The sequence below is a fragment of the Panthera uncia genome, chromosome D4 (assembly GCF_023721935.1).
Source record: "Panthera uncia isolate 11264 chromosome D4, Puncia_PCG_1.0, whole genome shotgun sequence".
Lineage (NCBI taxonomy): Eukaryota > Metazoa > Chordata > Mammalia > Carnivora > Felidae > Panthera > Panthera uncia.
This window is the reverse complement of record NC_064807.1, coordinates 78294892-78318886: the sequence shown is the minus strand read 5'-3', so window position 1 is coordinate 78318886 and position 23995 is coordinate 78294892. Positions and strand designations below refer to the sequence as shown.

The window sequence follows — 23995 nt, the reverse complement described above, 5'->3', positions numbered from 1 at the left end:
GGGTTGCTGTGGACTTGACAGATCTCCCAAGACACAAGGGGCAGACCAAGCCATTGTTGTTGTTAGGAAATAGTAATAAGGGCACCTGGGGGCTCAGTCGGTTAACTGTCCCAACTTCAGCTCAGGTCACGATCTTACAGTTCATGAGTTTGAGCCCCACGTGGGGCCCCGTGCTGAAAGCTCAGAGCCTGGAGTCTGCTTTGGATTCTGTGGCTCCCTCTCTCTCTGCCCCTCCCCCCGCCTCAAAAATAAATAAACATTAAAAAAAATTTTTTTTTTAAGAAAGAAAATAGTAGTAGCTGGTGATAATTGACTAAGCACAGAGCCCTGCCCTTCTAGTAGGATGCCCTTTAAGCCACACATTGGGGACTATAATTTCTTAGCCAGCATCAAATACAACAGCAGCTCCTTTGACACTATACCCAGAATTTTCTACTAACCAGAATTGTTAGCTTTTCCTAATGTGATAATTGATGCTCATGAGGGCAACCTGGTAATTCTGTGGAACCTCCAGTACTGCCATCACATTGAGAAGACTCAGTGGTATTTCTGGTAACATTAAATACACCCTACTATAATCGAACTGGTATTTTGAAAAACAGGAATCGCTTTTATCTAGATTACGTCATTAACCAACAGCCCCATTCCAAGCCATACTGAAGAGACTACTTAGAATGTCAGGGCCTGAAGGGTCCTTAGAGATTATCTTCTGAAGCTGACAGATAACCTGGTCCAGAGGCTGCCGGGAAGCAAGCCTTCCTGTTCCCCTGCCGGGAAGCAAGCACAGCACTGTTTTCCGCTGAGCTTAGGCTTGACCTCAGAACCCTTCTGTTGCCCTTCAGGTAACAGTCCTCAACTGCTTGGCCTTGGCCCTAAAAATGAAACTTATTTGCCATCCCACTATTCAGATGAAAAGATTGAGCCCAGAAAATTCATGTGATTTTCCTCAAGGTCACACAGTCGATTAGTGGCAGTGGAAATCAGAATGCCCCTCTGGCTCCTCTGGACTTTCCATGACGGACTAAGCCCCTTGGGCAAGTGCTTTCACCAGTTAGGAAAGAGAAGTCCTTATAACAATGGGAAGAGATGAAGGAAGCCGGTTAGAATTCTGAATGACTGTGCTCCACCTGGATGAGACTGTAGGGATCATCTGGAACAGTCTCGTGGACCTGGGCAGTATCTGTCTTTAAGATTAGGGTGAACACATCGAATCACAAGGAGTCTATCCTTTCTGTAAAACACAGTAACCCTGCAACAACCATAAGGCTTATATATTCAAAATGGTACAGTCAGGTTCTCGTGGAAAGTAGGGAGTCCATTTCTTCAACAAATAAATTGTGAAAGAAAAGGGTAAGAGAGCCTATCGATTAAGAGCCTTCAGAGAGAAATTCCTCTCTGAAGGAATTTCCGTTACATAGCCATCAGGGAAATGCAAATTCAAATCACAAGCAGACGCCACACTAGACATCTACCAGGATGGCTAAAAAGAAAAGAGCCAAGTGTGGACGAGGGAAGAACTCATACTCCTGTTTTGTTAGTGAGACCACAGATTTGGTACCACCATTTTGGAAAACTGTCTGGCAGTGTGTATCCAACAGAAATGCACTTGTGTGTTTACCAAAACACACAAGGCGTGTACTAGAATGTTCACAGCAGCACTTTGTATTACCTCAACCTGGAAACTGCCCACAGGTCCCTTGTGGTTGAATGCATAAAGTGTGCTTTGTTCACACGAAGGAACACCATGCCCTGAAGAGAATGAACATGAAAGTGCTGGCAAACATGGTTTGAGAGAAAGGAGCACAAAAGATTCTCCCACAAGCTTGACCGTGTGTTAGTCGGACCTCCTATTCAATGTTTTAGACCAGCTCTTAATGACTTGAAATGTGATACCTTTTACACTTGCGTCCATCCTGATTTCCTCGCTCAGAACTCTCAGAAAAATGCCTGCCACGTGCTTTCGGGTGCACATTCCTGGGTCTCATCCTCTATTCATTGAGAAGGTGGAGTAGAGGGATGCAGATCCCTTTTCTCTGCCCTTCGCGGGCCAGCCCGCCTGGGCTACAGAAGGGGACAACAGTACCAACCTCACAGACCTGAAAATGGCTGGTTGTCAAGGGACGGTCTGTAAACATGGAAGTGGGGATCAACGTGGGGTTGCTGGGCATTGGCAGAAGCCCCACACCGCCACAGGCATCTTGCTTTGCCTTCTGAGGGCCGATTCATGGCATCTACGCGGCCTGTGTTCAGACCGAGCCGGTGGTTACCGCCTTCACATCTTGGGCAGCGTCCTCAGACCAGCTTTCCTGTTAACAGCCCGTGTGCCTAGTCTGGTGGGTCTGGCTTCTCGGCCAAGAGCTCGTATATTGACAGTAGTGGGAGATTAGATATCTCTGCAGCCGGTCCATCACCAGACCAAAAACAAAGTGCCTAATTGGACCTCTGAGATGACGTGGAAAAAGCCAGAGCCTGCCGTTCTCGGGCAGGAGCTTGTTTTGCATTCCGTACGTACAGGGTTTGCCTTGGAGCACACGGTTACGTGCATCTTTTTGAGGGCACCTGGCGTGCCCCCTCTCACAGACCTAGGTAGGACATTCTGGGTATCTTGACAAACTAAGGTTTTTATCCTCTAAACTGAGTGCCTTCTCTCAGTGACACCATATCCTGTATCACCCGTCTCACCTAATGGCACCCCCCAGGCAACCGAAACCTAGAAACCCACGGCTCAGCCTCTGTTCCTCTTCCTCCCCATACCCAGCCAGCCTCCAAACTGCTGACTCTCCTGAAAAGCACCGCCCCCGGCCCGTTTCCCCCTCCAACCCCACATCCCCATTACCAGCCAGTCGCACCAGTCACTCTGAGGCCGTCCTGTTAGCAGCTCTCAGTGTCTCCTCTTCTCATCCATCCTCTGACATCTGTCTGTGTGTTTTCTCCAACTGGATCTGATGAGGTTCCTTGCTCAAAACTGTTCAGCAGCTTCCCTCTGCCTCCGGACTGCAGACGAAACACCCCAGCCTCTCCTCTGCCTCACACTGCATTCGGCCACTTAGACTTTTCTGGAATATACCAGCTTTTTAAAACCTTGGTACCTTGACGTGTGTGCTGCCTGAAGTATTCTTCTTCATCTGTGGCCAAACGACAAAGCTTTCATCCTGTCCTATTCAACTTCCATAATCTCATCAGCTCGTGTTCTGCAAAGCCTGCTTTGCTGAGTGCTGGCCCTGTGCCTTGTACCTGTCCGTCTACATTTCTCACACTGGAATGAAGTGATCCGTTCCCATGTCTATCTCCCCTGCTTGACCGGGAGCCAAAGGAGGCAAGGGGGTGCACTCTCTTCCCCAGCTACTGCACAGGGCTCGACCCCTAGGCGGCTCCCAGCATTTACTCTAGAAGTGAATGAAACTCCACTGGTCGGGAGACTATCGTGTTCAACTTGGATATTCATGGGAGTATTCTGAACCATGAATATTTTGAGATCCCTGTGAAAACAACCCAGTTGGAACTGCGCCGTTAAGCTTAGTGAGCATGGTATCTTCACGCCCTCTTCTAGGATTATGGAGTAAGAGTGACTCACCGCCTTGATTGGCTTCTGAATTCTTTATACATTAAGGCATAGCTGGATTCAAAAACCAGGTCTTGACGTCCCACATGCCTTTCCTATATGATAGCCTCTGTTTATACATTTCACACTTAACGTACCTTTCTGTCTTCCTCACAATGGCCCTAAAAGACAGATACTATCCCATTTTAAGAGTAAGAAACCAGAGCTCAGAATGTTAAATAACCTCTCTGAGGACACTCAGCTGGTGAGGGTTAGGTTTGGAATTTGAGTACAAGCCTGTCCCACTCTAAAGCCCCTGCTTTTCTCCCCGACCCCAGTGATGTTCACACTTTTATGCCCATGTAACCTCAAGAGGAATTTAGACAAACTATATGTCCCATCACACATTTTAAGTAGACATGTGAAAATTTTCATTTGAATTTATATACTTGGCTAAGCGTATAATCTGACATGTTTTAAATATTGACATTTTATTTTAAGTGTTTATTTTTGAGAGAGAGAGAGAGTGAGCAGGGGAGGGGCAGAGAGAGAGGGGGAGAGAGAGAGAGAGAGAGAGAGAGAGAGAGAGAGAGAGAATCCCAAGCAGGCTCTGCGCTGTCAGCAAGGAGCCCAACGTGGGGCTCAAACTCACGAATTGTGAGATCGTGACCTGAGCCGAAATCCAGAGTCAGATGCTTAACCGACTGGGGCACCTGGCTGGCTCGGTTGGAGGAACACACAACTCCTGATCTTGGGGTCATGAGTTTGAGCCCCAGGTTGGGTACAGAGATTACTAAAAAAATAAATAAACTTTAAAAAAATTAATTAATTAAAACTTCACATCACTCATTTCAGTGTATCCAGTGAAATTCAAACAACATAATGATTCCATCATCTGTTTAAAATACGTAAATAAGCTCTTTCAATAGGCATGTTTCATTGTCCCTTTTCTTTTCTCCTTGAACTTGTATTTCCACTCTGCCTCCTCATGGAGTCTTTTCCTAATACAATATATTTTGTCATGAATTACTTTATTACTCCTACCGCAACACATTTAGCATTGAAGTGGGTTTTTTTTTTTAAGTTTATTTATTTTGAGAGAGAGAGAGAGAGTGAGCACGTTCAGGGGAGGGGTAGAGAGGGAGAGAGAGAATCCCCAGCAGGCCCCTTGCCGTCATCACAAAGCCCTTGATGGGGCTCAAGCCCACCAACCGTGAGATCATGACCTGAGCCGAAATCAAGAGTCGGACGCTTAACTGACTGAGCCACCCAGGCATCCCTAGTACTGAAGTTAAAATTAATATTTTAAACATTTCCTGTGACTACAAATAAGGCATTTAAATGTTGCAGAATTTCTCCCAAATAATTTTTTTCTTTAACTAGAAATGCTTATCTTTTATTTATTTATCTATTTATTTATTTATTTATGGTAAGCTGGAAAGAAAGAAAGAAAGAAAGAAAGAAGATAGAAAGAAAGAAAGAGGAAAGAAAGAAAGAAAGAAAGAAAGAAAGAAAGAAAAAGAAGAAATGCTTATCTTAACAAGATAAAGAATTCCTGTGTTTGCAGCTGGCCCTCACGTATTGCCAGAATGAGACAAGATTAACCATCAGTTCTAGTGTTAACTTTTCATTTCTGTACCTCTAAGGACTGAGAACTTTTGTTTACATAAATAAGTAGGTGGAGATCAAAGTTGTGTTTAAAGTCATGCCATGCAGTCCTTCATACTGTGTCTGAATTACGTGCTAAAAATCATACAGTGATCTTTCATTTAAAAATATGTTTAATGGTCATCAGCTTTCAGTTCCATAAGGTCCTCTGTCCTTTCTTTAAAATCAAACAACTGGAAATTGAACGCCTGGGTGGCTCAGTCGGTTGAGCGTCTGATTCTTGATTTTGGCTCAGGTCATGAGCTCACAGTGTTGAGATCAAGCCCCATGTTGGGCACTGGGCTGGGTGTAGAGCCTGCTGAAGATTCTCTCTCTCTGTCTCTGTCTCTCTCTCTCTCTGTCTCTCTCTCTAAATAAATAACTGGAAATTCATGTGACTTGCAAAAGGATTTGTGTCCATTCACTAGTCACTTTCTCAACCCCTATTTTGAGTTGCCCCTCTGTTCGGTCCCCTGAAGCATGCAAGAAAAGCCACAGTAAAAGACGATGTCTCGATCTCAGGCACATAGTCAGGCAAATCAGACATAGGAAAAAGGACATACGGAAATGGGGTAACCGGAAATGGATTTCCTTAAAACTATTCTGGCGCATTCCTGGAGAAGGCTTTGTGTGCACACCCTGGTTTGAAGACTGCCCCTTGACACCTGTATTTTCTCCAGTCTGACCACTCCCTCCTCCTGTTCCATAGGTCATTGCAGCCGAGGGAGAAATGAACGCATCCAGGGCTCTGAAAGAAGCCTCCATGGTCATCACTGAGTCTCCCGCGGCCCTTCAGCTGCGGTACCTCCAGACACTGACCACCATTGCTGCTGAGAAAAACTCCACGATCGTCTTCCCCCTGCCCATAGACATGTTGCAAGGCATCGTGGGGGCAAAGAAGTGAGCCACAGAGGCCAACGCAGAGACGCGCCCTTCCCTTCCAGGGTAGAGTGGGGACCAAATCAGCCTTTAACCTGTAAGGAGAGAGTAGGGCGGGACCTTGACTATTCCTCCTTCCTTTCCTTTTCCGTACGTTGACTGCGAGGTGCTTAGAATGTGTAGTGATCCTAGCAACAGATACAGATGAGGATTGTTGGCTTGTAAATACTGAGAAAGAGAAGGGGTGTGGGGAGGGGGTTGGCAACTGGTGATCTGTAAGATCATTTCGATCATTTCTTAACTCTTTTAAAATATTTAAAGTTCATATGTTTAGATCATTAGGTAATAGGCTAAATCCCCCTTCTTTTGACTTTCCCTGGGTCGTTCTGCAGCCAGACCAAAGGCAAGAAAACAGGTTATAACCACCACTCGGCACCCTGGCTGGACAAATGCTTTGCAGAAAGCAGTGACCTTAGGCTACAACCAGCTTCTCTGGGCCATATGTGCCTTACCTCCGGGGAATCTTAAGGAAATGTTCCTAACATCCGTTTACTTTCTAAGCCCAGACCACGTTTCAAAATAATCCTCACTTGAGAGTTGGCATTTTCGTGCCTATACGTGTCAACACTGGAGGAAATGGTCAAGGTCAGTGAAAAAGATGATCTTAACCCTTGAAAGACTTCTAAATCTACTATCACAAAGATCCTTTAAGAATAATAAGAATAGTTCTCCCTTTCTTTTAAACTTCTTTTAGCCTCTTTATGACTCAGTGATTCCTCTGTGGTCTTTCAAACCAGCTAAATACTTGTCACAAAAGTGCTTTTTCCTCACTTTTGCCTATTTTCATATTTCAAGTTCTAAATAGTTCTGATTTTTAAATAAAATGTTCTCTAAGTTCTATACACAATTCTTTGTATACCCATTTGAATGGCTTAAGGACTAATCCTTTTTTTAAAAAATAGGTAAAGCAATTCTCTTTTATTGTCTGCATGCTATTAACTATCGTACACTGTGAAATATCTTGGTTACCAGGCCCATTCATTAAATATTATGAGGAATTCACAATATATTGGGCACATAATAACCAATGAGCTTGGGAAGACACTGTCAGACTTAAGATATATAGATGGAGGGTTTTTTTGTTTTTTTTTTAGTTTGCCGAGTCCTCCTTTTCTATCACGTGTGGTCAGTGCCCAGAGAGGAAGTGGGCGGCCCCTCCTACCCAGTTCCTTGTTCCACAATGGTAGGAAGCCTTTTGCAAACGCCTGTGAATTTTGCAAATGCCCGTGAATCTGAGCAACCTGGCATTCTTCCTGTTGGTCCGACAACCTGGCTGGTGACACTTAAACCACTTTCTCCTCGTGGCTCTGAGTTCACCTAGAGAGGTCTTGGGAATGGCAGCTTCCTTACCCAGAGCCACCCTTCATATTGGTCCTTAGCTGCATCCCTCTGTCTGTCCCAGACTGTGAATGTCCCCTCCCCGATCGCCCATTTCCAAGCTTATTTTAGAAAACCTTGAACCGTGCATCCATGTTCTCAGCTGCGTTTATTACATGTATATGGAGCATTTTGACTTGGAACTCAAGTTACGTTTCTATTTATAATTTTTTAACTAATGATTTTCTCTCTTTTGTGCGGTGACTCACCCTCGACCAGTGAGGACCAGGAAACAGCCCCATATCCTGGCTGCAAACCTCTTCTCAGGCTTAGAGTAACAGTGCTTTCTGCTCCTTTGAGTGTCCCTATGTCCAGATACCAGTCTTCGCCTCTCTGCCTTGTGGATTCATAGCCCAATAGGTTGGGATTAGATTGCTTGAGAGGGAGGAAGCATGAAAGGGGTCCAGGATGAGCGCTGGTGCAAGAGTGTTCTCCACGTGGCCTCCCTTTCCAATGCTGTACATAATAAAGTGTGCACTTTTACTCGTTTTCTTTGGGTGAGGGTCTGTTTCTGCCTGGATTTAGTGTCTGTGGATTTCATTTTTCAGAAATGGCACATGTGATCCTCCGGTCCCGGGCTGGCTGCATTGGCTTCTCGGTGTGCTTTATGTGGGCCAAAAAATGCGGAGAGGTTAAAGTTGCCCAACTGCCGCCTAGGCCCCTTCTGGAGCACCTGCCCATATATTTTCCCTGGGGAGTTCGAGATCCATGGACACCCTGAATCCTTTGCTAGTTTAATCACCCTTTGCCCGAATCCAAGCAGGACAGGAACTCACTTCTGTCACCCCGTGGTCTGTTACAGCTCCAATGCCTTGCAGGCTGCCTGGCCCAAGGCACACAACAGGTACCTATTGACCAGCCCAAAGTCAGACACAGGATCCAAGCCCAGGCCGGCCTTTTCGTCGCCTGTCATGGTGCCTCACGATGACTTCTATATGGTAGACGACAAAATCCAAGGTCATGTTTTGGGGGGGAAAAAGTTGTTAGGAGAAACTACGTGGTTGAACTTTGAGAGAAAAATATGAAGTCCGAGCAACTCTTGCCCCGGGCAACTAACTTTTTCGGAGCACTGTAGAGTTATGAGGCCACAGCCACCAATGAACTGAAATTGGCTAATAAACCACCTTGCGTGCCAGTAGAAGAAATGAAGAATTCAGGGGTAGGTCCCCTGCAATTTGACCTCCCACAGGTTTGCAGGAGGGGAGCTGGCTTGTCCAGACAGGACTCCGTCTGCCTTGAGGGAAGGCCCTTGGAAGCTCTAGGCTGTAAATGCTGCTTTTGTCCCAGGACTTTGCATCTGTCAAAGTGATTGCTTTGACTGCAAGTAACCCTTTGGGGTAAGTGAGGTGGGAGTTACAAGATCCCGTCCAAATCTCTCAGCGTGGCAGTTGAGGTGGGCCCGGCCTACCTCTCACGATGTGAGGCCTAGCACTCCCCACCTGCTCCCCCACGACCCCCTCTGTACTTGCTGCACACTCTGAGATGACTCCCTGCCCCTCCGGCCCCCATGTCTCACCTGGAAAATTCCTTCTCCTCTTCCCTCATCACCTCTGCAATGAATCACAATCTCTAGACGTAGGGCCCCTGGGGCATAAAAAGCTCCCTGGGCAATCCGAGTGATCAGCAGCTTTGGAAATAGCAGTGTAAACAGACATGCACACCCTTCCCAGCATCTACACCTTCACACTGGCTTCTGTTCTACAGTCCTATGCACGGGAGTCTCTTACGGTTGGAGATGGGGTTGGGGGAGGTGGTGCAGAACAAAAGCAGGGGCAACATGAGAAAAGACCAGAAGACGAGAGGGGAGGAAAGGGGGTCTGTCCCGCAGCAGTTCCTTGCTCCGGTTGGTACATCCATGGAGAAAAGGTTTAGGAGAAGTTCGCAGGAAAGGCTAAGAGGGACTTTGTGACGCCCTGAATATGAACAGAGATTCAGGGTCCCGGGGGCACAAAGCGGGGCACAGAGGAAGTCCCTCTCCCACAACTTTGGGAGCATTCAGGGGCACCTCTCGTGATGGTAACTGCAGGAGCAGATTTCTGCAAAGAGTTCAGGGCAGCAGAATGACTCAACGGAATACAGGGGAAGCCAGGGAGGTGTGGGCAGATTAGTTACAGGGTATGGCAGCTGTGAGGACGCGCCTTGCCCAGACTTCTACTGCAGGGGACTATAAATGACTAGGGGCCCCAGCTGCTGGGTTTGAGTGCTGGTCCCCACAGGTGCACCAAAGCCACACCTCCCGACGACTGAATGCAGTGGGGAGACAAGACACGCTGTACCTGCTCCTGGGAGGCGCACAGCGCCTTCACTGGCTGATTGGACTGTGGCTCAAAAACTCTTTGAATCAAAGAGTTGTTTGCGCCCCAGTGTTCACAGCAGCCTGGTTCACAATAGCCAAAAGGTGGAAATGACCTGAGTGCCCGCCGCTGGATGAATGGTTAAGCAAAATGTGTATACGCACAATGGAGTATTATTCGGCCACAAAAAGGAAATTTTGATATTTGCTATAAAATGTATGAGTCTTGAGAAAACATTATGCTAAGTGAAATAAGCCCGACACAGAGGACAAATACTGTATGAGAAAAGGCAAATCCATAGAGACCGAAAGTCAAATAAAGGTTACAAGGAGCAAAGGGGCCCCGGGTGGCTCAGTCGGTTAGGCGTCCGTCTCTTGCTTTCGGCTCAGGTCATGATCTCACGGTTCATGAGTTTGAGCTCCCATTGGGCTCTGCGCTGACAGTGCTGAGCCTGCTTGGGGTTCTCTCCCTCTTTGTCTCTCTGCCCCTCCCCTGCTGGCACTCTCTCTCTCTCAAAATGAATAAATGGTGCTGACTCCACAACACTGTAAATGTATGTAATGACACTGCATGCCGCTTAGAAATAGTCAAAATGATTATTATGCATCGTTTACCATGATAAAAAATACACCAAAAACCAGAAAATACCTGGGAATAAATCTAACCAAAGAGGTGAAAAACCCATACACTGAAAACTATAGAAAGTTTATGAAAGAAATTGAAGAAGACACAAAGAAATGGAAAAAGATTCCATGCTCCTGGAGAGGAAGAACAAATATTGTTAAAATGTCGATACTACCCAAAGCAATCTACGTATTCAACGCAATCCCTATCAAAGTAACACCAGCATTCTTCACAGAGCTAGAACAAACAATCCTAAAATTTGTATGGAACCAGAAAAGACCCCGAATAGCCAAAGAAATCTTGAAAAAGAAAACCAAAGCTGGAGGCATCACAATCCCAGACTTCAAGCTGTGTTACAAAGCTGTAATCATTAAGACAGTATGGTACTCGCACAAACACAGACACTCAGATCAATGGAACAGAATAGCGAACCCAGAAATGAACCCACAAATGGATGGCCAGCTAATCTTTGACAAAGCAGGAAAGAATATCCAATGGAATAAAGACAGTCTCTTCAGCAAGTGGTGCTGGGAAAACTCAACAGCAACATGCAGAAGAATGAATCTGGACCACTTTCTTACACCATACCCCAAAATAAACTCAAAATGGATGAAAGACCTCAATGTAAGACAGGAAGCCATCAAAATCCTCAAGGAGAAAGCAGGCAAAAACCTCTGTGACCTTGGCCACAGCAACTTCTTACTCAACACGTCTCTGGAGGCAAGGGAAATCAAAGCAAAAATGAACTATTGGGACCTCGTCAAGATAAAAAGCTTCCGCACAGCAAAAGAAACAATCGGCAAGACTAAAAGGCAACCGACAGAATGGGAGAAGATATCTGCAGATGACGTATCAGATAAAGGATTAGTATCCAAAATCTATAAAGAACTATCAAACTCAACACCCAAAACCCAAATAATCCAGTGAAGAAATGGGCAAAAGACATGAATAGACACTTCTCCAAAGAAGACATCCAGGTGGCCAACCGACACATGAAAAAATGCTCCACATCACTCATCATCAGGGAAATACAAATCAAAACCACAATGAGATACCACCTCACATCTGTCAGAATGGCTAACATTAACAACTCAGGCAACAACAGATGCTGGCGAGGATGCGGAGAAAGGGGATCTCTTTTGCATTGTTGGTGGGAATGCAAACTGGTGCAGCCACTCTGGAAAACACTATGGATGTTCCTCAAAAAATTAAAAATAGAACTACCCTACGACCCAGCAATTGCACTACTAGGCATTTATCCAAGGGATACTGGTGTGCTCTTTCAAAGGGACACATGCACCCCCATGTTTATAGCAGCACTATCAACAATAGCCAAAGTATGGAAAGAGCCCAAATGTCCATCGATGGATGAATAAAGAGGATGTGGCATATATACAATGGAGTATTACTCGGCAATCAAAAAGAATGAAACCTTGCCATTTGCAACTACGTGGATGGAACTGGAGGGTATTATGCTCAGTGGAATGAGTCAAAGAAAGACAAATATCGTATGACTTCGCTCCTATGAGGACTTTAAGACACAGAACAGGTGAACATAAGGGAAGGGAAACAAAAATAATACAAAAACAGGGAGGGGGACATATATATTACGTGACTCATAAATATGGAGAACAAACCGAGGGTTACTGGAGGGGTTGTGGGAGGGGGGGATGGGCTAAATGGGTAAGGGGCACTAAGGAATCTATGCCTGAAATCATTGTTGCACTATATACTAACTTGGATGTAAATTAAAATATATACATATAATTTAAAAAATAACAAAATAAGAAAACTGGGACCATACCACATACCATTAAGAAAGAGTTTTTTTATTTTCATTTTTTATTTTTTTTACTTTGGTTCAAGCATTCCCTGAAAGCTTTGCCAAACTTTCCTGGACGGCACGGCCATCTGGGACGGCTTCCGCCCAACCTTCTCCCTCTTCTCCTTCACTTGGGGTCAGACGTGCACCTCAGTCCAGCGGCTCCCTCAGTTCCCCGGTTCCCTCCCTATTTCCTTTCACACAGGCAGTTCCCCTGGGGCCACCTGGGTGCATCCCACCTCATCCTGGCACCTGCTTCTCGGAGGTCCAGGATTCACACAGAGTGAAGGAAGCTTAGCCACCGGCTCACAGGCACATGCCAGGCCCCTCCCTGGGAATTCCCAGAATAATTACCGAGACATATTGAGCCACGACAGGCTAACACACTTCAAAAAGCTTTTATTGGATTCAATTTCCAAAAGGACAGATACTTGAGACAATTGTGCAAGGACGCTGAATTTCTGCATGGCTGTTTTTGGCTACTGTAAAAACACACACACCAGAGTGGCCCTGCTCTCTGTAAGGTCTCTGAAGGATGGACTGTTATAAAAAGGCACTGACCAGGGACAGGGGTGGGGCCTGCCTGCCCTCAGGCAGCCAGCTCAGCCATGGCCCTGTCCAAGGGATCCACAGACCAGTAGCTGTCATCCCAGCCGAGGAACCAGCCCACGAAGGAGGGAGGTTCAAAGCCTTGCTTCACGACGGTGATGGGGGTCCTCCTGTCGCGATTAGCTGGGTCCGTCTCAATATACCGCTTAGCTGCAGACACACATGCAGGAAAAGAAAACCCCAGGAATGCTTCGTGCGTCCTTCACCAGAGAGAGGTGATTCAGGGCAGAAGCTACCTACGATGGCTTTTGGTCCTAGTGTCTCTGATGGCCAGTCCCTGCACTAGACGCTAGCATCCCTTAGCAATAACTGCACATGGCTCCCCGACCACCCTGCCCAGGAACGCAGGAAGGGCCCGGGGTCACGGTTTAACTCCCTGCTTCACAAAGTTTGTATCACTTTGCTCTCTTGCTCTCCCCTATTGGAAGATATTAACAAACCAGCTTGAGGGTTCTGCGTCCCAAGTCAGATCTGGTCAGCTACCAGAGATCTGCTTTCCGACATCCAAACCCTGACAAGTTTGGTCCTTGGGCAAACTTAAAAGTAGCCTTTCCCTGGCATGACCTGAAGCTTTCTGTAGGAGCTGATCTGCTCTTCCAGTGCCCCAGGCAGGGCTCCCGAGGGGCTGACCACGGATGAGGAAGTGCCACCCTGCTGTCACGAGCTCCCAGACCCATGCGGGAAGCTGTTGCCACTGCACCGCAGGGAAGAGCCCCACAGGCACACGTGGTCCTCACCAGAGCTCAGGGCTTCTGTCTTTTCCTCTTCTTGAGAATCCTTTCCAACCCAGACAAAGACCTGGAGTGAGGCGTGAAACGAAAAGTGTACATGAGGGCGCTGCCCACACGCACCGCTGGAGAAGAATGGGGAGGCTCCTGGGCCCCAGCCGGGACCGGACACGGCCCACAGACCAGGACTGGAAGGACTTGGAACAGAGCTTGCAAACTGGTGACCTTCACACACGCTTTCTTGGCCCACCCACCACCACAGCTTGGTCTATAATGCCCGTGTAGCCAGGTTTAGTTACCAGCTTGCATTAAAGTCTAGAATTCCGCGTTCTCTTGAAAACTTGGAGGATCTGGCGACCACGGGCCTTCACGCTCATGTGGATGAGGCTGAGTGGCAGCACCCCCGCCCCCACCCCCACTGCCGATTTAGACCGGCATTTCCAGTTTGCCTCAGGACCCGCCACGCCGTGTCCCCCCACCCCGGCCCCCTCACTCGCTAACATTGCTCAACCAATGAGTTTGAGATCCTTCTCTAGAAGTTCATGAATTATCCCTCTCTGGCATTTGTTTGCTCAACCAATGAGCAGCCAAACATATGCTCATACCAAACAGGCACTGAGTGTGCTCTGGGCCGCACGGGTCTAAAGCTTGGAATAAAAACAAGTTACTACCACTACCACCGTTGTGAGCCTTAATACAAGTTGTGTAATACGACAATTTTTAGGTGTATCTAAGATATCTTAAAGGGGCGCCGGGTGGCTCAGCCGGTTAAGCGTCGACTTCAGCTCAGGTCACGATCTCATGGTTCATGGGTTTGAGTCCCACATCAGGCTCTGTGCTGACAGCTCAGGGCCTGGAGGCTGCTTCCGATTCTATGTCTCCCTCTCTCTCTGCCCCTCCCCTGCTTGCACTCTGTCCCTCTCTTGAAAATGAGTAGCTGTTAAAAAAAATTTTTTTTAACTATTTTAAAGAGCCCCTGTCATTGATAAGATGATACCAGATAATAAAATACCAGTCTTTCTCTTACTTATTTACAAGTGTGTTCCCTGCTAAACTAGAAGCCCCTTCACGGCAGGTACTGTGTGTCTACTTTGCTCATCGTAGGATTCCAGCATTTTTCCTGGAAGACACTGGTGTGTAGTAAATGTGGGCTGAGTGAATGAAGAAACCGATGGACGAATAGATTAGGTGGCCAGAGGAGCAATCGACGACAGCAGCTGGATGGCTCAAGCTGCAAACATTCTGGTATTGATCTTTCAACTGGGCATCCCAAGAAGAAGAGACAGAGGGGAGCCTTATGTCTTTGTGGCTGCCATCTGTAATTTTGATAACTCTGACAGGAAGGGTTATCAACTGCCATCCCCCGAGAGAATGTGAAGCCCTTGAGGGCAGGGGAATGTCTACTTTATTTACTGCTCTGTTCCTAGCATCTAGAGCAGTGTCTGGCACAAAGCAGGTGCTCAGTTAATACTGGTCGACTGAAGGAATGGCACCACCATTGCTACCAGTCCTACACAACAGCCTTCCCCAGGAGGTGAAGCAGAGAGAGCTCAGAGCCCTCTAAAACAGAAGGAGATGCCCTTCGAAACGCCCAGGTGACCCTCTGTAGACTGTTTATGCCCGCATATGATATGCTAAGTTCAAGTTTCTCTACCAATAGATTTAAGGGAGGAGTTCACACTGCCCTAAGGCCCTGGAGAGGACGCTGGCCATCCGATTTGCATCTATATGGTGCTTCACAGTGTGCAAGGTGATCTTATCTACACCTCACCTCGTAGAATTAGGCAAGGTAGGTCCCATCACTCCCATTTCGCAGATGGGGAAATGGAGGCCCAGAAAGGGAAAGTGCCTCGCAACACCTCAGGGACCTTTCCAGCAACATCTGGCTCTTTTAAGCCCTTCTGGCAGCTGATCTAAGCTGATCTAAGGTGCAGTCTAGCACCTCCCTCATCCCAAACAGCCTACGCCTTCTGTCCTCCACCCACCTGGTCCCAGGTGTCCAGGAGCATGACGTCATCTGTGGCCAGGTCTTCCTGCATCAGCTCGCCAGGAACCTCTTCGATCTGGGAAGGAACAGAAGGGTTAACGAAAGCACACCGGTGATCCAGAGGTCTTCCTTCCCCTGGGCGGGCTCACTATGCTCCAGCGGGCAGGCAGGGGATCCTTCCTCCCTGCCCTGCGTCAAGGGCTTCTCCCTGCCCTGCTGCTGACGCCACACGCCTTGCTAGCCCGTCTCCCAGTGGGTAAGCAGAGGCAGAGACCTCCGTCGGGGCTCACCACAAAACGGCCGATCTTGTTGGAGCAGGCAAAGAGGCGAGGAGGGTGGGCGTCCATCTTCTTGTCCTTCAGTCGCGGGGACGTGCGGTAGGCGGCCTTCCCGCCCAGCGCCTCCCAGAAGCTGTCTGTGAGGGGGGGAGGCCACGCCAGTTGCCAACAGATACCGCCTCCCGCCAGCCCTCCTCATCAGACCCCACGGTAAACCCTGCCCTAGCGCGGCTGACTGCTCTCAATCCACCCTCTGCCTTCAAATCCCGGTGGGGACGGGGGGTAGGTGGGGGGGGGCAACAGGGAAGGGGCCTGAGGGAATTTCAAGGTGATGAAACAGGGGCCCAGAGAGGGCACACTTGGCACGACACACAGCCAGGAATGACGACTGCAGGATGGGGATAATTATTCCCACTCCACAAACAAGTAACTACGGCTCAGAGAGGTTAAGCAACTCACCCAACATCACACAGCTAACAAGGAGTAAAGGCAGGATACAAATCTTATCTGACTCTAATCCCCCTATTCTTTCCACTACACCTGCTTTGTCCACATGTGGCTATTTAAGTTCACTAAAATGCAAAACAATTAAGCATTCAGTTCCTCGGTCTCATTAATTCCCAGCATTCGTATTTCAAGTGCTCATTAGCCACATGTGACTAGTGGCCACCAAATTGGACATGGCGGGTATGAATATGTCCATCATCTCGGAAAGCACAGCTACTCTTCCCCATTTCTACTAAGCATCAGGCGGGAAGGCATAGACTCAAAGGCATAGCAGAAAGACTGAGTGAGGGCTGGCATAAAGATGTTCCTACCTGTATTCTGAAAAACAGAGCAGGCTTTGGCATTTCTGTCCACAGAAATTCTAAAGGTTAGGAGAGACTCTGCCCCCATGAGGCTGTTACTCTGCCTGTTTTTCAAGGCCTCCTCACAAGTGACCACCTCCTCCAGCAGCCTTCCCCGAATGTCCCAGCCCAGACTGAGCTCTGCTTTCCCTTAACTCCTGGAGGGCCTCCCTCTCACTGACCATAGCCCTCACTTTAAGCCAACCTGCTTTTGTTGAACACACAAAAGGGGACAGGTATGGAGAAAGGCAGGAGTAAGGAGCCCCCCCCCCAAAAGCAGAAAGAAGGGAGGGAGATCTAACAGCCACAGTCCTCAGCAAGCAACAGGCCCCGATGCCCCCAGCTCCTACCTGGCTCGCTGCCTTCTGCCACCTGCACAGGTTGGGCCCGAAGTACCCTGAGCAGCTCCTGGGCTCCTGTCTTCTCTGCGTCGCTGGCTCCTGCCCCCACCCACAGGTAGGCGGCCGAGGGGGTTTTCAGGACAAAGGCATCATTGGAGTTCAGTGCACCAGCTTTAGGAATTATCTGGGAAGGCAGAGTCCGATTAATCAGAAACCAGACAAAAAGTCCTCAGTCCCCTCCTTACTTCCCAGGAGACCCTGCAGCAGGACCAGCTCTTAGGTGGACCCTTGGAAGAATATACCCATCACAACTGAGGGCACATTGGACAAGGAGGGGCTTAGTTGATTCACTCCCATGATTCACTAATGCACTGTGGCTCGTCAAGGTAATTCCAGAATTCTGGGCCACATTAACAGAAGTTGAGTGCCCCGCACAAAGGAGGTGAGATAGCCCCATTCTCCTCTAGGCTGTTCAGACCATCCTGCACCTTCAGGTCTGCACCTTCCATCATAAAAGGGATAGGAGCCGTCTGGAATACAATCAGGAAGTGTCCAGATGGTGAAGAATGGACTGTTAGGTAGTGAGCTTCCCATTATGGCAGGTATGCAAGGGGCTCCGGGCATCCTTGAAACAAGAGGAAGTCTAAGACATACAATTCTGCTTCCCAGGGCAGGGAAGGTACAATAAGATGCCTCTTAACTCCTGCCCCCACCCCACCCAGTCCTGTGCCCGGAGATCTGCCCATCGAGTCCGAGGGGTTTCAAGTAGGCGAAACCTTCCGGAGGTCCAGGGCCAGGGCATTACCTCAACGGCTCTTGTGGCTCCAGAGCTGCTGGCCCGGACCTGGAAGAGGCGGGTACTGGCAGGGGCCGTCTGCTCACCCTCACGGGAGGTGCCGCCCTTGTAGATGATCATGGGCTTTCCGCCAAACAGGCTCATGAGGTGGGCGGGCTCCTTGCCTTGGACCACGCGGCTCTGGCAGCGAGATACGAGAGCAAAGTCAAGAAAGGAGGGTGGGGGCGACAGTGCTTCTGTGTTCAACCCCTACCCCAGCCACCCTGGCCTGGGCCCCTGCCCCAGACAAGGCCATCACGCTGGTGTCTGCTGTGGGATGAAGCATGGCCCTGCAGCACACAGGGTCTGGGCAGAGAAACGGGAGCTCCAGGAAAGCTGGAGACGACCCCATGGCCGCAGGTCCCCTGGGCACTGCCTCAGCTGCTCTCCCCTCCCATGAGGACCTGCCTTGCTGACCCTGACTCTAGTCCAAGAACCAAGAGAACCCATGTTTGCAAATGTTCCCTTAAATGGAAGCACATGGGTTGTTCGTGGACATTCTTCCAGAACGGTGACGTCAGTCCAGGGCAGGAAAGACGGCAGAGTGATGAGAATAGAGCCTTCTAGATACGGAGAGACCCCTCTTGCATAGCCAGAGCAACCTTTTAAACCCATAAATCCCTTCATATCACATTTATTATGTAGCCATATCCCTTTGTTTCCAGGGTTAAGGTCAAATTCCTCACTATGGCTTCCGGTGGTCTGGCCCCTCCGAGCACCTCTCCAGATTTCTATCATGGCACTCCGTCCTTTGTTCTAACACTCAGTGCTCCCTCCCACCTCAGGGCCTTTGCATATATCCTTCCCTCTGCCTGAAATGTGCCTGCCCAAATCTTTCTCGCCCGTCAGGTCCCAACAGAAAAGTATCTTCCGAAGGAGGTCCTTGTCTAATCCAGTTAGATCCTGCCTGGGATCTCTACGTTCTTACACTTAACATATACGTGTAAGGGGGCTATTATGGGCCAGGCATGGCTCTAAATGCTTTACTAACATGAACTCCTCGTACACACGGCAATCCTGTGGCAGAGAGAGGATACTCAGAGAATACACAGGCATAGAGAGGCTGAGCAACCTGTCCATGGTCGCCCAGAGGTGAGACAGGATTCAAGCCCAAGCAGGCCGGCTCCACATCCCCCCTCCGACTGTGCTGCCACACTGTCTCGACTGCTACCGTCTCCATGTCGCATTTGCCTGAATGTCTGCCGAGCATCTTTCTCCCCCCAAGACCATAAACTGCATCAGCAGAGGGGCGGGACCTGCGTGTTCACGGCTGCGGACGCTGTCGGGCACACGGGGAGCCCCACGTAAATGTTTGCGGGATGGGAGGATGGACAGTCAGAGAGAGGAGTGACCAGATGGACAAGATGCAGGGTGTGGCCCAGTGGGACACTGGGCTGGCCTCACCTGGACAGGGGTCCCTCCTAGCTCCTCATCCAGCTGGGCGGTCAGGATGGCAGACGCAGCGACCTCATCCTGCGTGGACTGGGCGCCCTGCCTGGAAAGGAAGTGATGCTCGGCACCGAGGTTTGCACAGAACCCAGAGTGTCTCCTTTGCCCTGGGCCTGAGAAACCCACAAATCTCCACATTACAGGTAATGGAACTGAGAGGGAAAGGGATTTTCTCACGAGCAACCAGTGCCAGGAACCAAACCAACGTGCCACGCCCCCCAGCTCAGCACTTTGCCTTCTTCTGAGACCTGAGCAAAGGCAATGGTCTTCCTTATCCTAAATGTGCCCCACGGGGACCGGCTGGTTCATCCCGGGCTGGGCAGCCACAAGAGAAGGTGCTCTGAGAGGCCAAGATGTAGAAAGGCGGCCGGGACAATTCTCATGGGGGGAGAGGCAGGTCAGAGTGCAACACGAGCCCATTTGCAGGAAAAGACATCGGTACTTAGCCTCATGTGAATCTGCACAGAGAGGTCTGTGCAGATGTCCTCCAAAAGGCCCGTGGTGATTGCCCTGAGAAGGGAGATTAGGGAAGGCGGCTTTGGTTTTCTGACCCATCTCTTCCTATACTGTCCCAATTTCCTGCAACTGACATGTGTTATCTGTATAAGCAAGCAAAATATGATAAATCAATGTGTGACGCAGCCATCATTTTCAAAAAATGCCTTCTGAATTTTGTACCATGTGTATGTGTTACCTAGTCAAAAAAAATTTTTTTCTTTAAGCTGCCTTGTTTTGTTTTGTTTTTAGAGAGAGAGTGCACATGTGATTGAGGAGGAGAGATGCAGGGAGAGAAAGAGAGAGAGAATCTTAAACAGACTCCACGCACAGAGCCCAACTCGGTGCTCAATCTCACAACCCTGAGATCATGACCTGAGCCGAAATCAAGAGTCAGACCACTTACTCGACTGAGCCACCCAGGCGCCCCTCCTTTAAGCTGCTTTTAAAAGTCTGAAGTTGTTGAATTGAGAGGCATTCTGCAAAATAACTGACCGGCACTCTCCCAAAGCAGTTAAGGTTATGAAAGAGAAGTGAAGACTAAGGAGCTGTCACAGATTGAGACATGGTGATTAAATGCCACGAACAAGTCACGATGGTTAAGTGCCAGGTGGGATCCTGAGTTAGATCCTAGACCAGAAAACGGACGTTGGTGGGGCAACTGGTGAAATCAAAATAAGGTCTACAGATTGGTAAATAGAAATGTACCAATGTTAATTTCCTAGTTTGGATCATTGTGCTATGGCTAAGTAATCGAGGGACATGTGTAATAGGTTCATGGAACTGTCTGTACCATATTTGCAACATTTTGGGAAACCCAAAATTATTTCAAAACAAAAAGCTTAAAGAGGAAGAAATCCAACAATCACCAAGAAGTTTTGAGACTGTACAGTAAGAGAAATACAAGTTAAAAATATACTGATGGGGCAGCTGGGTGGCTCAGTCGGTTGAGTGTCCAGCTTTGGCTCACGTCACTATCTCATGGTTCGTGGGTTTGAGCCCCACATCAGGCTCACTGCTGTCAGCACAGAGCCCGCTTCGGATCCTCTGTCCCCCTCTCTTTCTGTCCCTGCACTGCTCACGCTCTCTCTCCCAAAAATAAACATTTTTTTTAAAAAAACTTAAAAAAATTTGTTTTAAATCTACTGAGATACCATTTTGTAAACGATAAGGGAGATAAACACCCAAAAGTTTGAGAACACAGTCCATCAGTGAGGCTGTCTTGCTCGTTGCTGATAGGAACACAAAATGCTACAAAGTGCATCTAGGGAAAATGGGCACCACGTATCACAATGACGAGCACATTTACTCTTTGATCCAGCAATCCCACTTCTGGGAGCCTACCCTACAGACATTTCTCTACATATTTATTTGTTTTTTTAATGTTTATTTTTGAGAGAGAAAGAGAAAGACAGAGACAGAGACAGAGAGAGAGAGGGCATGCACAGATGGGGGAGGGGCCGAGAAAGCCAGTCACAGAATCCGAAGCAGGCTCCAGGCTCTGAGCCATCACCACAGAGCCCGATGCAGGGCTTGAACTCACAAGCCGTGAGATCATGACCTGAGCTGAGGTCAGACGCCCAACTGACTGAGCCACCCAGGCGCCCCTCCCTACACATTTAAAATGATGCTTGTTTAAGGTCACTAATCACAGCAATACTGGGAATAGCAAAAGACCGGAAGCAATCCAAGTGTGCATTAGCAGGGAATTTGTTAAACAGGCTACAGTGTAGCCACACAGTGGAATATTATGCAGCTGTAGACAAAAAAAAGGCAAGGAAGCATTCTATGTGCCGACATAGATTGATCCCCAGGAAGTATTAAACAAAAAAAGCAAAGTACAGGACCATATACACAGTATGCTATCCTTTGAGTGAGGAAGGGAGGAAACTAAGAATACAGTCATATTTGCATGAACAATTACTGGAAGAATATGTAAGAAACTAATGGAAACAGTTACTCATGGAGGGGCAGAGGTTGGAGAATGGGGTGAAGGGGGGTGGGAACAAGATTTCTCAATAGATACCTCGTTATTCTGTCTTGATTTTGAATTATGTGAATGTGTTACCCATTTTAAAGGAATTAAAATAATTTTTAATTAGAAAATACATTTCAGTACTTAATGTGGAATTGGGGGAGAGATTTTCTGTGTGTTTCTCTGTATTCACTGCATCTCCTACAATGGACATGTAGTATTTCTGGAACAATAGTTTAAAAGCTGTTTCAAGAAATAAGACAAGTGGTGTTGCCCTACAGAGAGGAGCCTCTCCTAACAGCGTGGCCCACACAGGCTCAGGCTTCCCTCAGCCCTCTCAGCCCCACGCTGTGTCCAGGGCCCAGTCAGTGACCCCCACACTCTGCCCATAGCGATGGCCCACAGCCTCACCAGTTGTAGATGATCTGTCCCTGCCGGCCACCATGACGGTAGTTGTACAGAATGATGTAGCTGTCCCCACCGTAGAACTGCCCGTACGTGGCGGGGTCCACAGGCACTTTGTTGGAGCCTTCAATTCTCCAGATCTGCCAAGGCAAGGCTGGGCTCAGACACGGAGTGGCATCCCCACCCCCCAACTCAGGCCAGTGGGGAAACCGTGGTGTGACAGGTCACGGTTACACTACGGGATGAGCTTTTTATACGTGGCTCCACTTGGGCTCAGACTGAAAGTTAAATAATTTGCCCCAATCCCTGACCTGCTAGGATTCAAACCCCCAGGTCTCTTGCCCTGGATCCCTATACCATACCGCCACCTGACCCCATAGTTCTCCCCCCACCCCCCACCAACCAGAGCGATCAGCACAGGGACCGGTAGCTGCATGGTGGTATTCAGAATGTGCTTTTAGTGAGCGTAACACTGCGAGTGCCTGCCTGGAGGTGTCGCAAGGATCAGGTGAGTTTATTCATGAAAATCTCGCACAGTGCCCAGCACAGGGTGACGGCCGTGCAGACGGCAGCCACTCTTATTATCAGAATTGTTATCGTTGTCATTGCTAATAATACCGTTCACTGTATGATTATTGAGTCATCTGGATTTTACAGATCACTCCAGAAGCAGGGCCATCCCTGGGTGACCTCCAAATGATCTCTTAGCAGAGCTCCAGTGACAGTTTTTCCAAGCCGGCATGAGGCCCTGCAGCGCCACCTGGTGGTGTTGCAGAGACACTGAGCCCTCCAAGACCAAGAAGAACCTCCCGACCTTGAAAATTCTAGGCGAAGGAGTGGGATTAAGTCCCATTTTACAGGCAAGGAAAGTGAGGCTCAAAGAGGTTAAGTGACTCATCTGAGGTCACACAGCCGGGCTGCTGGAGCTGTTTCCATACTGCCCACCCTGAACATGTCCACTGTGTCTTTCTTTCCTTCCCCACTGGAGGAATGAATGAATGAACAAGTAATAATAATACCAATGACAAAAACGATAATAAGTAAAAATGAACACTTCTGCTGTTTCTATCATGCAGAACAACGGTTGCCTGCAGCAGACTCTACTTCATAAACATCTCAGGACTCCAGCCCCCACCTCTCCATCTTTTCACTGTGACCTTCCTGGGGTCAAGGCTGTCTTCTCTCACCTAAACTATTACAACAGTCTCCTCATGGCGTCTCAACCTTCATTTTTCCCACCTCGAATCTATTTTCACAGCAAGTTTCAAAAGCACAGAACTGAGCTTGTCACATTTCTGCTTTCGAAGCAAAAAAAAGAAAAAACCCTCACTAGCACCCACTGGTTACAGGATCAAGTCCACAGCCTTGGACCTGGCATTCAAGGTCCCTCCTCGAGAAAGCAGTCAAGCCCCGGGCTCTTGGGGGCAGTTTCCTGCCTGGAATACCCACCATTCTTCCCCTCTGGCAGCAAACTTCTACTTATCCTCTGAGGCCCAACCGAAGGGTCCCCTTCTCTGCAACCACCCTGCCCCCCTTGTCCTTCCTCTGTTCCCATAATCTGTGTGCTGGCTTCCAATCTTCCACAATTAGCTATGGCTGTGCTTAGACCAGGCACTCCTCGCTGGCAGGGTAAGGTACAAGACACATGGTATGTGTCAAACCATACCATGGGCAAACGGCAGGTGCTTAGGGTATGTTGGCTATGAAAACGAACCAAGGCAAAAGAATCCCATCCACCAAAACCAGGGTCCAAACCTCACAGAGAAATGTCCTCGAGAGAGCAGGAGGCAACGCGTGAGCT

The 23995-nt window shown here is 48.4% G+C and overlaps 2 protein-coding genes across 4 annotated transcripts in view; one reads left to right on the top strand and one right to left on the bottom strand.

Moving 5' to 3' along the window:
* STOM (stomatin) overlaps positions 1–7990 on the top strand; it is a 31747-nt gene extending 23757 nt beyond the window's left edge. The window contains exon 7 of the mRNA XM_049637571.1: positions 5898–7990. Within this exon, the coding sequence (XP_049493528.1) occupies positions 5898–6092 (195 nt within the window). The 3' untranslated portion in view covers positions 6093–7990. The remainder of the gene's footprint in view (positions 1–5897) is intronic.
* Positions 7991–12623: 4633 nt separating this feature from the next.
* GSN (gelsolin) overlaps positions 12624–23995 on the bottom strand; it is a 53772-nt gene continuing 42400 nt past the window's right edge. For all 3 annotated transcript variants that reach the window (XM_049637461.1, XM_049637442.1, XM_049637451.1), the window contains 8 exons: positions 22201–22334; positions 19275–19365; positions 17841–18011; positions 17045–17219; positions 15859–15983; positions 15567–15644; positions 13591–13651; positions 12624–13003 (listed from right to left, as the gene is read on the bottom strand). In XM_049637461.1, coding sequence (XP_049493418.1) covers positions 12834–13003; positions 13591–13651; positions 15567–15644; positions 15859–15983; positions 17045–17219; positions 17841–18011; positions 19275–19365; positions 22201–22334 — 1005 coding nt within the window. In that variant the 3' untranslated portion in view covers positions 12624–12833. The remainder of the gene's footprint in view (positions 13004–13590; positions 13652–15566; positions 15645–15858; positions 15984–17044; positions 17220–17840; positions 18012–19274; positions 19366–22200; positions 22335–23995) is intronic.